General features: G+C 42.4%; 1 protein-coding gene across 7 annotated transcripts in view; it reads left to right on the forward strand.

Annotated features, from left to right (window-relative positions):
• Positions 1-13427, forward strand: part of Marchf8 (membrane associated ring-CH-type finger 8) — a 114452-nt gene that overhangs the window by 80292 nt on the left and 20733 nt on the right. For all 7 annotated transcript variants that reach the window (XM_076567681.1, XM_076567680.1, XM_076567683.1 and 4 more), the window contains one exon: positions 11277-11327. In XM_076567681.1, coding sequence (XP_076423796.1) covers positions 11277-11327 — 51 coding nt within the window. The remainder of the gene's footprint in view (positions 1-11276; positions 11328-13427) is intronic.

Below are 13427 nucleotides of genomic sequence, written 5' to 3' on the forward strand. Positions count from 1 at the left end.
TTCAAGAACCAAAGATGATGCCTCTGTTACTAAATATCTTTTTTTTTGCCTTATTGTTGAGAGTGTGGAGACAAGTTCTGATGGTTTTTCTGGAGACTAAGAAAGGGAGGGAGGGTGCTGTTCACCAAACATTAAATTCATTTTGCTAAGTTTGAGCTGTTTTGTCTTTTTCACTGTTTAGAGTATGTAGCTGAGTCTGGGCGTTGGTCTAGGAGGAGATTATGCTAGAGTTCACATTATCTAGATAAAACAGAATATGTGGTAGGATGGATTTCCTGTGTTGGTACAAGTTGAGTGAAGGTGATAGAATCCATTAGTCGCCTGTCACTGATGAATATGATTTGTGGATGTTGCTACTCATTTGTAGCTGTTAATGTAGTAGATGTCATAGCTTTCCAGATGTCCTTTTAGTAACCGTTGAAAATTGAAAACATCCAACCTTGGTTTTTAATGAAGATTTCACTAAATAACACTGTAGGATACTATTACAGTATTCTAAATGGTTATCAGTGCCTCTGAATGCCTGACTTTAGCGAGATGGCTCCTTTATCTCATACAAGAATGAACAGACCCAAAGAAAATTGTGGTTACCTGAGTTTGAATGTTTTCCCATGTTTTTCTAAAAGTAATTTCTTGCAGATAAGTATTAATAAAATCCATTCGCTCATTTGTATAACTATCTACATAGCTATCTAGAGTAACGGTGGATGATGTCTTCCCTCAGAGGATTTGTGACAGTGCAGGGCACATTGTGATAGCTGTCTCAAAGTGCATCACGACCCAAGCTGTTTATCTATGCTGGGTCTTTCCCGGGTTCCAGGTGCTCTCAGCTGTTGTTTCCTAGGCCCTGCCTCTCGCAGCCCTCTACCCTCACCCTGTGCACTGTGCTCTGACTGTCGACGTGCTTTCCTTCTGGGCTCAATTCTGCTTTTGACATTTTTAATGTTTCAATTTTTTAATCATTTTATGTCCTTACAATACATTTTCTTCTTCATCTTTGTCGATATATAATTATAACCTAATTAGCTCCAGCTTCTTGTTTTACTATTAACTTTTTCCCCATTTTTTTTCTTGCCTCTGAGAATTGCCTTGCTTGTTTTGAGCTTTGGGAACGCTACTGCTAAGGGTTTAAGTTACTGTGGCGGACACTTGTTTCACGCTCACTCTGCGTGCCTTGTTCTTGTGAGGCCTTAGTATTGGGCCATCTAAACAACGTAATCTTCATGTGAACTCTGAGAACAACAGAGTCTCGTCTCCTTTTCTAGAGGAGCCCCAGAAAGCAGGCTGCACAGTGTTCTCTGTGATGGGTGGTGTCGGTAGTATTATCTTGGCTGGCTACTTCGGGCAGCCTCTGTCCCATCTGTGAGGACCTTGCCCACCTCCATTCTCTCTGGTTTTGGACATCTTTAACTTAATTCCTCATTAATTTATTAATTCTTTGCACAAATCTTTGGTAAGCAGTTTTTACACAGTAGGTGCTGAGTCAGACGTTGAGCAAACACACGTGGCATGCTAAAGAGACGCTCTCTGTGTTGTCCGAATGAACAGATCCCAAGAGGATTGCTGTCACCTGATTGGGCTTGCGTCTCTTCCCCAGTTCATGTGTTCTGTTCGTCCCTGTGCTCAGCACAGACCCTCTCTCCTATACCAAAGCTTTCCGGTTGGTTCTCTTCCTGCCTTGTTCTGTAGCTGGAAGCAAAAGCACAAACAGTCTGTGTCATTGGTGTTACAGTAAGAGCCTCTGACCCAAAGAGATTTCCTGGAATAAGATAAACCAAAGTTGAGCTTCTCAGAGTTCTAAGAATTGGGCTGGGGAGACAGCATGCTCAGTTAAAGTGCTTGCCTATCATTTCCAAAGCCCTGGGTTTGGTCCCCAGCACAGCCAAACCTGGTCATGGTGGCACACACCTGCGCCCCAGCACTCAGGAGAGAGGTGGCAGTAAGAGGATCTGAAGTTCAGAGTCATCCTTGGCCGCAGAGTGAGTTCCAGCAAGTTTGGGCTACATGAGACCCTGCTTTACAAAAAAGAAGTAAGAGTTAAATGAAGGTGGAGAAAAAGGTCAGAGAAAAGGGCGCATTGCGGAAATTTCAAGGGGAGAGAACACATGGTGTGTTGAGTGATATATACACTGTGTTACTCAATTGTCACTTGCTGTTTAGGCTCACTGAGAAGTTGGCTTTGGAAATGAAGTCCCATACCCCATTACTTCAAACTGAAGTGTTTGTCTCAAAAGTGACAAGATTCCTTGTTGAGAGGGGCTGCTCCCCTCCCCCAGCCCTATGACAGGGAGAAAGGGAACATCTAGGACAGAAACTACTGCTGACCGAGGTGCTGCTGTTTACTTATCCCATGATAGAAAAATGCCTGCAGTGGGGAAGCCCAGAGCTCAGCCATGGGAAACTCAGCCATAGAGAAAGCCGGGTCAGGAACCCCTGTGCACCCCCCCCCCCCTTTGTTTGCTCTCTCAATCTGGCTGCTCCAGTTACCTCTGCTGGGTGCTTCCAACTCCTGACTTGATGTTTTGCTCTCTGCTGCTCTGTCTTCTGTTTGCTATTTTTTCTATTTTGGGTTACTGGAACTTAATAAATTCAAAACCCAAAGTACTGCTGTCAGAGATCATTTTCCAGATTCTATAGAACAATTTGCCATAGTGAATACAACTTATTTTCACTAGAATTCATGTGGGAAATGGACAGGGCTGGAGTGGCCACATGGAGGCTATGAGCACTGAGAAGACAATACTGAGATCAGTGAGGCGGATGAGTTCCCTGACTCCAAGGCCACTTGAGCCATAGATGTCTGTCCACCAGTCTGGACGATGAGGAAGTGTTGCTGGAGTCAAGAAAAGCTAGTTGATTTCATGGAGATGGATGAGAGGTGGGCTGGGCAGTGCTAGGGTCCCACATACTGTGGTGGTCAGGAGTAGATGACCTCCAGCCTAGATAGCAGGCTCACAGTCACTACCACAGAGGCAGGAAAGACGGCAAGTACAAGTGTAGACATGAAAAGAATAAGGTTCTGGTGGCTGCTCAGCTATGGACACCTAGAATTCAGTTGTGTTTGAATCTCTAGAGAAGTGCAAGTTACGGAAGTTTGGCTGTACTCTCAGCACTCAGGAGACTGAGGCAGGAAAAGTTTACATTCCAGGCCAGCTGGGCCATATAGTGTAACTCGGTCTCAATTGATAGATGTTTGGAATACAAAAAGCCCTAGGAGTAGGTGTAATTATCCATGAAGCTAAGTAATCTGAGGGGAAAATGATGGTGTGTGACAGGACTCCAGAGGACAGTGGCTCCTGTGAGTCATTGAGAACACCCCTTATCCTACAGTGAGGATCCTTGTCTTTTTGAAGCTTGCTACGTTTTGGATCATTTTCTACTGTTGTGCTATCCCACTTTTCAGTGGGGATAAAATATCACTCCTTTGAATTCATCTTCCTGTTGCTGAATTTGGGCATTCCTCATTTTTAGCCAGAGGAATTCAGTTTGTCACATTTCATAAGCCTTTCTGAAAGCAGAGCAGGTGACTACAATTAGTGGTGTGGGTATCAGGAAATCCCTCACCTCACGAGTCAGAGTTCTGCGTGAGACTCCTGGGATACAGTGTGAGTCCATCACCTGTTGTATCGGTTCCCAGGAAGGCTGCTAGAGAACTCCTTGGTCTGTACTTGTGTAGGATTTAGAGTCTTCCTAGAATGATCCTGTCAGTGGGAATTTTATGCTCAGTGTGTGGAGACACTTAAGAAGAGCAGAAGATAATAGCTGAGAGACAACAGAGAAAAGAAAGTAATACAGTCTAATTATTCAGAACATGCAAGGAATATTGGCTGTCATTATCATCTTACGTTGGAAGACTAGTTTATCACTTACAGTTACTATTACCCAGCAATCCCTTACATTTAAGATTTGTTTATCCCAAGGTCACTCTGCTAAGAAGGACATGGAAAATATGGAGGAAAATTCCATGAAAGCAGAGAGGAATTCGAAAGGCACCACCCTGAATTTCACTGTATCAAGTTTTTCTTTCTTCTCATAGTTATAAGCATTTCTTTTGTTAGGTTCTTGCAAAAGGAATTTTAGTTTCAGACCCTGAATTTTAAATTAGTAGAATTAGGCCTATATACACGTTTATTATTCAAAATAGGAGCCAAGCCAGCCAACACATTTCTGCCAATGGGAAATAAGTTTGACTATTCCTATAGCATAAAAATCCATACTTGGGGATTTGATATTTTTGGAAAGCATTTTCTGCTTCCTAATGTTTGTAGAAGTGTTTTCTCCGGAGACAGCTGTCAAGATGCTTGAAGAAGCAGTTGGTTGGCAGAGGAGAGGTGAACGTGGTGGATGACACCGAACTCTGCAGCCCGGTTTGTTTAAGTTCTGAAGTGTTGATTTACAGTGTGTGGTCAGGTGTTACAGTGGAAGAACCAGGCCTTTCTCATGACTAGTCCTGCCTAAAGTTGCTTTGTGTGTGTGTGTGTGTGTGTGTGTGTGTGTGTGTGTGTGTGTGTGTCCTGTTGCCAGATTCAGAAAGTCACGGTGGAGTCTCCAGTAGAACACCAGTGACCATAACCAGTGTTTGCTGCAGTTCTGCTGAGAAAGGCTTTGCAGCTTCTTCTTGGTCCAGTCACTGAGTTGAATGATTGTCACCAGGTACCAGATATCCACCTTATGTCGCTGTCTGATGAGGAAGTGGCTCATTGTCACTATGCATTACAGAAGATGGCAGTCAACACATGAGCTTGTGATGTTTTGTCAGTTGGCCAGGCTGTTTCACCGGCCCAGTTGGCTTCTGTTGCTGGTCTATGCTGGTTTCTTCAGCAACTTCTCCTCTAGTTGTAAGAGGATTAGCCCTGGTCACTGTCAGCTTCTGACAGCAGCCACCACACTTCTCATCCTTGCAAAACTTCCCGAACCACCGGTGCATCGCACATGTAAGAGGGGTCCTGGCCAAGCCATTGACGCCGGCTGAGAGCCGTCTCCGCTGCTTGAGAGCCCGTTGGCTTGAAGAAGAAAATTGTTGGAATTTGTTGTTTTTGTCTAATAGCAGCACCACAAATAGAGTAAATAGCTGTTAAAATGAAGACTAGCATAACCATATTTATTAAGAGTGTGTTCTGTGGGGCTGGAGAGATGGCTTGGCTCAATGGTTAAGAGCACTTCCTGCTCTTCCAGAGGACCCAGATTTAGTTCCCAGCACCACATCTGACTGCTCACCCCTGCCCAGGTAACTCTAGCTTCCCCCAACAGATATATACACATAATTAAAAATTAAAAATAAGGTCTCTAGCTGGGCGGTGGTGGTGCATGCCTTTAATCCCAGCACTCTGGAGGGAGAGGCAGGCGGATCTCTGTGAGTTCGAGGCCAGCCTGACTACCAAGTGAGTTCCAGGAAAGACGCAAAGCTACACAGAGAAACCCTGTCTCGAAAAAAAAAAAAAAAAAAACCAAAAAAAAAAAAAAGTCTCTAAAATTTTTTTTAGTATTGCTATCATTTTGTTTTGTGTATGTGGCTATTTTGCCAAATGTCTGTGCACCACCTCTATGCCAGGTGCCCTCAGAGGCCAGAAGATGGTATAGAATTAGAGTTACAGACAGTTGTGAGCTGTCATATGGGTGCTGGGAATTGAACTTGGGTCCTCTGAAAGAGCAGCCAGTGCTCCTAACCACTGAGCCTTCTCTCCAGCCTCTAAAAAATTAATGTGTTTTTGAGACAGGGTCTATATAGTCCTGACTGTCCTGGAATTTGCTATGCAGACCAAGTTGCCCTCTAACGCACAGAGATCTGCCTACTTTCTGTCTTCCAAGTGCTGGGATTAAAGGTGTGCACCTGGTTGTCTGAACCCTAAAAATAAAATCTTAAAAACAATAAAAGCACTTACATTTTAGAAAGCACAAACTCACAAGTGATATAATAAAGTAACAAAATGAACTGAAAGGAGAAACGTGGGGCCAAGGAAATGCATGAAGACCTGCTTGCAGGGCCAACAAGTAACTGGGAAGGAAGTATCTAGAAGTAAACGCTCAGCCCTCCCCCACTAACTCACAGAGCTCAGACGTGACATGTTGCAGTGAGTGCAGTCAGGACCAGGGCAGGGTGTAGGAAACAAGACAGTTGACTGCACTTCCTACATGTAGTGGCCAGGGGGAGGGAGGGGTCACCAGCCTTTTGGGTCAAGTTTGTCTTGCAATTGTGTTTCCAGTAGCAAAGAAATGGCTGCTTCAGACATCACTCACTTAGAAACATGCAAGCATTAACAGTTGGGGGAATGAATGTTCATCCGCTTTCTTGAAGAATACTGGTGAGATAAAAGGTTTATTTATAGCCAGAGAGCAGGAAAATACCGCTCCAAGCAGTTTTGTTTCCTAGCATTGCTGTTCAGAACTCCCCTCCCCAAGCTGGCATGTCTTACAAGTACTCTGCTTCTGCTTGTACAGCTCAGCCCCGCTAGGACTAGTTGATAGAGGGGGAAAATGTTGTTCTTTCAGATATCTGTGGTTAATTATTTACTCTTAATACCCTTTTTTTTTTTTTTTGAAGTCTCTCAAGTAAGTCTGGGTGATAGGTTAACATACAAGAACAAACAGAACTGGAAATTGAACTTCTATCATTTGCAAGCCAGCAAGTCTAGCTTAGAATCTTTACCTCGTATATTGCTGTAGGAGGACCATAGAGCAGAAGTGAAATCGGTTTCGGGAATGGACTTGTCATGAATTATTCATTAACTACCTCCTTCCTTGGAAATCAGCTGGAGGAAGTAGTTAGTCTGGTTTGATCACAGGAGTGTAGCCCTGAAGTCCAGCAGCAGATCAGTGTGGTTCTGCTGGCTGCTCTAGGGCTGCAGGGCAGCTGCAGTTCAGGCACAGCCCGTCCCCTGCACAGGGCACCATGCTGCCTGAGAGAGCTGCACTGAGGACACGCCCATGCATTCCTTTTGGAAGATGACGCTTCAGGTAGGACAAGCGTTCTGTCAGCACCGCCCAGGTTTCTCACTGACTTAGGGATGGAAGCCTTAACAAGCTCCGGAACCTCAGGCTCGCTCAAGGGTCCTTCCCTGGAAGCACCAAGTATTCATCTTGCAGTTCTTATTGCCAGGGATGTACATTTTTTCCAATGGAATTTGCTCTAATAGAATATATGCCTTCCATTTGTTGAACATATTCCTAAGACAATAAACATTTAAATGTCCTGTCGCAATTTTTTAAATGCCATCCTTTGATGTAAAAATACCTTTTTATTTATGAATATTGACCATCTAATTTTGAATTGTGGAGTTTGGCTTTGAAAAATCCTGAGAAAAATAACTTAGTATTTGAATCAATGAAGCTACAGACTCTTTTCTAGAGGAGGTATTGTGTGTAGAAGCCATCTCCATTGTTTCTATGGGAGCATTTGGAAAAATAGAAGGTGGAACAAAGGGTCTTTGTTCTGTTTGTCGATGTGACTTACTGTGTATGCATTCGAGCTGTTGTGTGTGTATGTGTGTGCACATAAGCACTGGCAGACTAGACATGTAATTTCATTTGACAGGGCTGTTCTGATGATGCCTTTTGCTTTGTCTGTTAGATTTTTTATAGATGATACTTTTGTTTGTTGAGACTGTGAGATAATGCTCCTGAACTGTGGGACACAGAATTACACAAAAGTAATCAGGACCAAATCTGATAACACTTTTTTTTTTTTTAAACAGGGTCTTGCTGTATAGATTAGGCTAGGCTTAAACAGATGATCCTCCTGACTCAGCTTCCCAAATACTGTGATTATAGGCATAGGCCATCATGCTTAATTTTCCTACTCCATTTTATTAAGCTCTATGAATGTGTGTGTGGGGGGTCTTTGTTTTATTTGCCACCCCCATTCTTAAGGGCCTAGAACAATACCTGGCCTGTAGTAGCTAGCCAATAAGTGTGTTTCTAAATGAGTGCATTCTTAATTAAGATTTCTAATAGCTTTTGTGGTTCATGTTATACAACTGTAGGAAGTAGTATAATTTCAGTAATTTTATAGCAAATGAGTTCCAACTTGTATTGATGTAGATTACTTTAATTTTAAGGTTTTATATATTTATTTCATACATAAAATTTTAAAACATTGAGGTGATTTTTTAATATTTTTATTTTATGTGTGTGTTTACCTGCTTATATGTACATGCACCATGTGTGAGCTTGGTGCCTATAGAGGTCAAAAGAGGGCATCAGATCCATTGGAACTGGAGCAACAAACAGTTGTGAGCTGTTCTGTGGGTACTAGGAATCAAACCCTGGTTCTCTGGAAGAGAAACCAGTGCTTTTAACTGCTGAGCCATCTCTCTAACCCCTATATATAATTTTTAAGAAACACAAATGTCTATTCATTTGTTTACATAATTAATAAAAATTAGTTATGAATACAGAGATCCTTAGTGGAAAATGCATTGGAAAAGATTGTATTCTTCAGTACATTGCTGCCATAATTGTTATCCTAATTTTACCATGTTGTGTGTTACAATTTGAAAAGCATTTGTCAATCTGTGTCACGGGGAACTGTGTTTATTTATGATTTCAGGAGTTTTAAATTTTGTACGTTTGGTACTTAGGGACATTAAGGGAAGCAGTATGCTCCACTAAGACATAATATGTTTAGCTGGGTGTGGTGGTACATTTCTTTAATCCCAGTGTTGGGGCAGGCAGATCTCTGAGTTTAAGGCTAGCTTGCTCTATCCTTTGAGACTTTGCTTTTTGGGTTTTTTTTTTTTTTTTTTTTTTTTTGGTTTTTCGAGACAGGGTTTCTTTGTGTAGCTTTGCGCCTTTCCTGGGACTCACTTGGTAGCCCAGGCTGGCCTCGAACTCACAGAGATCCGCCTGGCTCTGCCTCCCGAGTGCTGGGATTAAAGGCGTGCGCCACCACCGCCCGGCGCTTTTTGGGTTTTTGTTGTTGTTGTTGTTTTTGTTTTTTCTAGACAGGGTTTCTCTGTGTAGTTTTGATGCCTGTCCTGGATCTCACCCTGTAGCCCAGGCTGGCCTCAAACTCACAGAGATCAGCCTGGCTCTGCCTCCCGAGTGCAGGGATTAAAGGCGTGAGCTACTACCCTCTGGTTGGTTTTTTGTTTGTTTTGTTTTGTTTTTTTAAAGATATACTCTGTTTAAGAGCTCAGAGTTACCGCCAGTATCATCTCCTTCAGTACACCTCTCACCTATTTATAAAACACACCTTATAAAAGAGAAAGCAGAAAAGGCTGGAGGGATGCTCAGATCCCTGCTCTTTTAGAGGACCCAAGTTCAGTTCCTGTCATTCATGTTAAGTGGCTCACAGCTACCTGTAACTTGAGCTCCGAGGGACCTAGCAGCACACTCTTCTGGCCTCTGAGGGTATATGCATACACATGGCATGCACCCACACAGACACACATACACACAGACACACACACAAGAAAATATTCTAAATAAATTGTAAAAAAAAAAAAAGAGGGGGGAGAAAGAAAAAAAGAAAGAAAAGTAAAAGAAAAAGCTGAATTACAGAGTGTAGGTGAATGGCTCCTGAGCAAGTATTAGCTGTTAGGTCTTATGTTTAACCATCTTGTCTATTTTCCTAATGCTTGTCACTTTGTTATTACCTAAAGTTTTAAAAAGAATTAAAAAACGAAAGCATTGCAGACAACTACATCACTGTTAATTTAGATTATACTGTCTTATTAATGATGCATTTTATCTTACTTCAAATAGGTTCACTTTAGTATATTTGTTGAATATAGTTTTATACGTTACAGTCATATTCTTGTTTATGATTGTGTGTATACACATATGTACATTATAGGCTAGCATCCACATATGAGGGAGAATATACTTTTTTCCTTTCTGAATTTGTAAGTTACCAGTTATATATTTTTTATACCTTAAGTTTGTTAAATTCCAGTTAAAACAAGGTGTCCATTCATAATCTATAATTCTGTTACCTAAGAACTTTCATTTATCACTCAAAAATGTATACATTGGATATTCCTCATTTCTATAATTAGAGCCCCTCAATAGCTGCAAGTTAAATTAACACAGTTATCAAGCAAAGCCAGCTGGAGTATCAAACAGCTGTTTTTCTAAACATGTCCTTGAATTTGGTATTGGGGGAGTGAATACTAGCAATTAAACTGAATAGTACCAGTGCTGGTGCACATACCTTTAACACCTTTAATCCCAACACTCAGGAGGCAGAGGCAGGAGGATCTCTATGCGTTTGAGGTTAACCTGGTCTGCAGAGAAAGTTTCAGGAGAGCCCGGGCTACATAGATCTTTCTCAAAGCAAAGCAAAGCAAAACAAAACAACAACAACAAAAAAACAAACTGAACATTTGGAAACCAAAAGGTTTTCAGAGTAAACAAACAAAATGGATACTTTAAACCAAGCACTTTAAAAAGCAAACCATAAAAGGCAGCACAGCACAGTCAGATTCAGATGGCCTTTCCGTGGGGAGCTGTGTCAGTCACACTGTAGACACAGGCAGCACGAGTTCGTCAGGTTCTGAAGCAGAGAAGCTACAGTCCCACCAGACAAAGCAGGCTGCCCACTCTTCAAGGTTGGAGCAGGGACTGGGTTAATGTGTGGCCTGTATTGTCCAGGTACCTGCTGGATAGGCGAGAACTTGCCAGGAACATGAAGCTAGATATGGGAGGGAGCAGCTGGAGGGTCTGTGATCTAACAGCCATGGGGATTTTGGGTCACACACAGCAGTGGACAGTGAATAATTATTTAAAGGACTTTAGATACCCCAAGATAGTTTGGCTCTGGACCTGCAATAATCCAACCTCCTCACAACCACTGACATTCTGATCAGATATGAGCCTTTTAGTGTCTAATGTAGGTGTGATTTCTTCTTGAGAACATCAGCTAACAAAGGGGTCCATCTAGTGACCCCCAATCTGTTTTTGGGGTACTAACAATGGGGCTTCTGTTTAAATGGTCGGAGGGGATGTGGTCCACTTAGTTTAGCAGTCCTGTGGCAAGCAATCAAAGTGGGACCCATCCATGACTGAACTATGAACTTAAAATATCTTAAGACAGTTGTTGTGGCTTTATTTTTACAGTTCCAATATCCTGATCTTCCCTTCTTAAGTTCCTTAGGGCAAGGATCGTTTTATTTACTTTTGCCCAAATTTCCAATTTTAATACCTAGGAATATGCATTTAGTATAGTGGTTTGTGCTTACAGGAATAACTTGTTACTAGAAGTATTATAATTGATTGCTTGTTCTGTGCATGTTTTTAATCACAGCTTAATAATTACTGCCTGTTTGGCTTTCTTGCAGAATGAGAAGACATTGGGACATTCCATGAGTCATTCAAGCAACATTTCTAAGGTGAAGGGCCATCAAAATACATTATTTTCTACCCTGGGACTTTTGTATTCTTAGACTTTGCATGTATTAACTCTCATTTTTTGAAAATGAGGGGTGGGGGAGTTGCATGTGTATACATATGCCTGTGTACATGCTAGTGCATGTGTGAACATGTGTGACCTCTGGAAACCAGAGGTCGGCATCAGGTGTCTTCCTCTATTGCTCTCTTAGTTTTTTGAGATCGGATCTGTCTGATGCTCATTAATTCAGCAAGACTAACTGGAATCCAAGTTCTCTTCCTTGTGCTTAGGCGGCAGGCACTTTACCACCTGAGACCCTTCCCAGCCCTCTTCTCTTGAGACATTTCTATAGTCCCCTCTGGGAATATATGCTTTTTCCAGTGAGGCAACTTTGAGTTGTGTGCCAGGGGGGTGACTTTTAGAGAAACCCCATCCATACCCCCTCATATAATACTTTTCAGGCAGAGACCTCTCAGGCACCAGAGCCTGTATCTCCATTTAGGAATGAGTTTGGCTGGAAATGGATTTATGTGACTCAGGTGACAAGATATCTGGAAGTAAGTAGTCTAGAGCTGCGTTGTTCAGATTTTTCCAGGCCCACTCTTCCTTTCTGGTCCACCTTTCTTAGGACGTTGTGGTCATCCCGCTTGGCATGTGGTCCCACAATGCATCTGTCCCTCCTGCAGTGTGTTTCTATAGATCGCTTTCTAGACACATTGCCTGTCAGGATCTGGCCCAGGAGACAGCAGCTTCCCACGTGATCTTTACCCAAGCATCACTCTGACCCCTTGGCCATCCAGACATGACCATGCAGATTACCTTGTGGGTTTGAAACCTTCCCCATATCTTTGTCATGCAGCCAAACAAAACACAGCCCTGACAGAGACTTGAATGACAGCATAAACCTGTCCTGCTGCCAGGGCGCCTCTTGGATCCTCTAAAATGAAGCTATGGTGTGTTCTTTGGCTTTGCTTGGTTTGGCTTTGGAGAGGGGTCTCAATGTTGAAACGTCCTGGCCCTTGAGCTATCATTTCTCTTGCCTTCGCTTCCAAAGTGGGGTCATATGTGACACAACGCTGCCCCAGTGTGTGCTTTATTCTCATTTATAGATGCCGTCAGTGGTTTCATTAAGGTCACCTTAGTTTTGGAATTTCCATTTTGGTAGGTTCATCTTTCAGAGATTTGTACAACCTTATAAGTAGTTAGAACACTGAACTTACAGTTAGAACACTGAACCTACAGTTAGAACACTGAACCTATAGTTAGGACACTGAACCTACAGTTAGAACACTGAACCTACAGTTAGAACACAGAATCTACAGTTAGAACACAGAACCTACATTTAGAACACAGAACCTACAGTTAGAACACAGAACCTACAGTTAGAACACTGAACCTACAGTTAGAACACTGAACCTATAGTTAGGACACTGAACCTACAGTTAGGACACAGAACCTACAGAGCAGATTAAAATACTGCAGGAACCTCTCACGCCTGGCTACAGTTAGAACACTGAAACTACGGAACCAATTAGAATATTGGAGAATAAAAGGGAAGTTCTGGGTAACATGTAAAGGTTACCATCAGAATTGTTAGATAGGTGCAAAAGGAATCGTGGTTTCAGACCACGATTTTAAATCATTGTAACTAGGCTCAAACATGTCTGTTTTAATCAAAACAGGAAGAGTACAGACAACATATGTAGATGTAACCAATCGTCTTATTAAATAAGAAACACAGAACCAATGTAAAAGAGAAAGCCAAGAGGTCAGAGCTCAGAGCTAAAATCTTACCCTTCCTGCGGTGCTCCTAGCTGTCCGAAAGAGAGCTACTTCCTGTGTCTGTCTTTACATAGTCTTTCTGTTCTGCCTTCTCATTGGTTGTAAACCCAAACACGTGACTGCCTCGTCACTGCCTGTAAGTACAGCCCTCCAGGTCTTAAAGGCGTATGTCTCCAATGCTGGCTGTATCCCTGAACACACAGAGATCTATGGGATTAAAGGCATGTGCCACCACCGCCACACTCTGTCTATGGCTCTAATAGCTCTGACCCCCGGGCAACTTTATTTATTAACATACAATCAAAATCACATTTCAGTA

Source organism: Peromyscus maniculatus, chromosome 3, assembly GCF_049852395.1.
Source record: "Peromyscus maniculatus bairdii isolate BWxNUB_F1_BW_parent chromosome 3, HU_Pman_BW_mat_3.1, whole genome shotgun sequence".
In the NCBI taxonomy this organism is placed as follows: domain Eukaryota; kingdom Metazoa; phylum Chordata; class Mammalia; order Rodentia; family Cricetidae; genus Peromyscus; species Peromyscus maniculatus.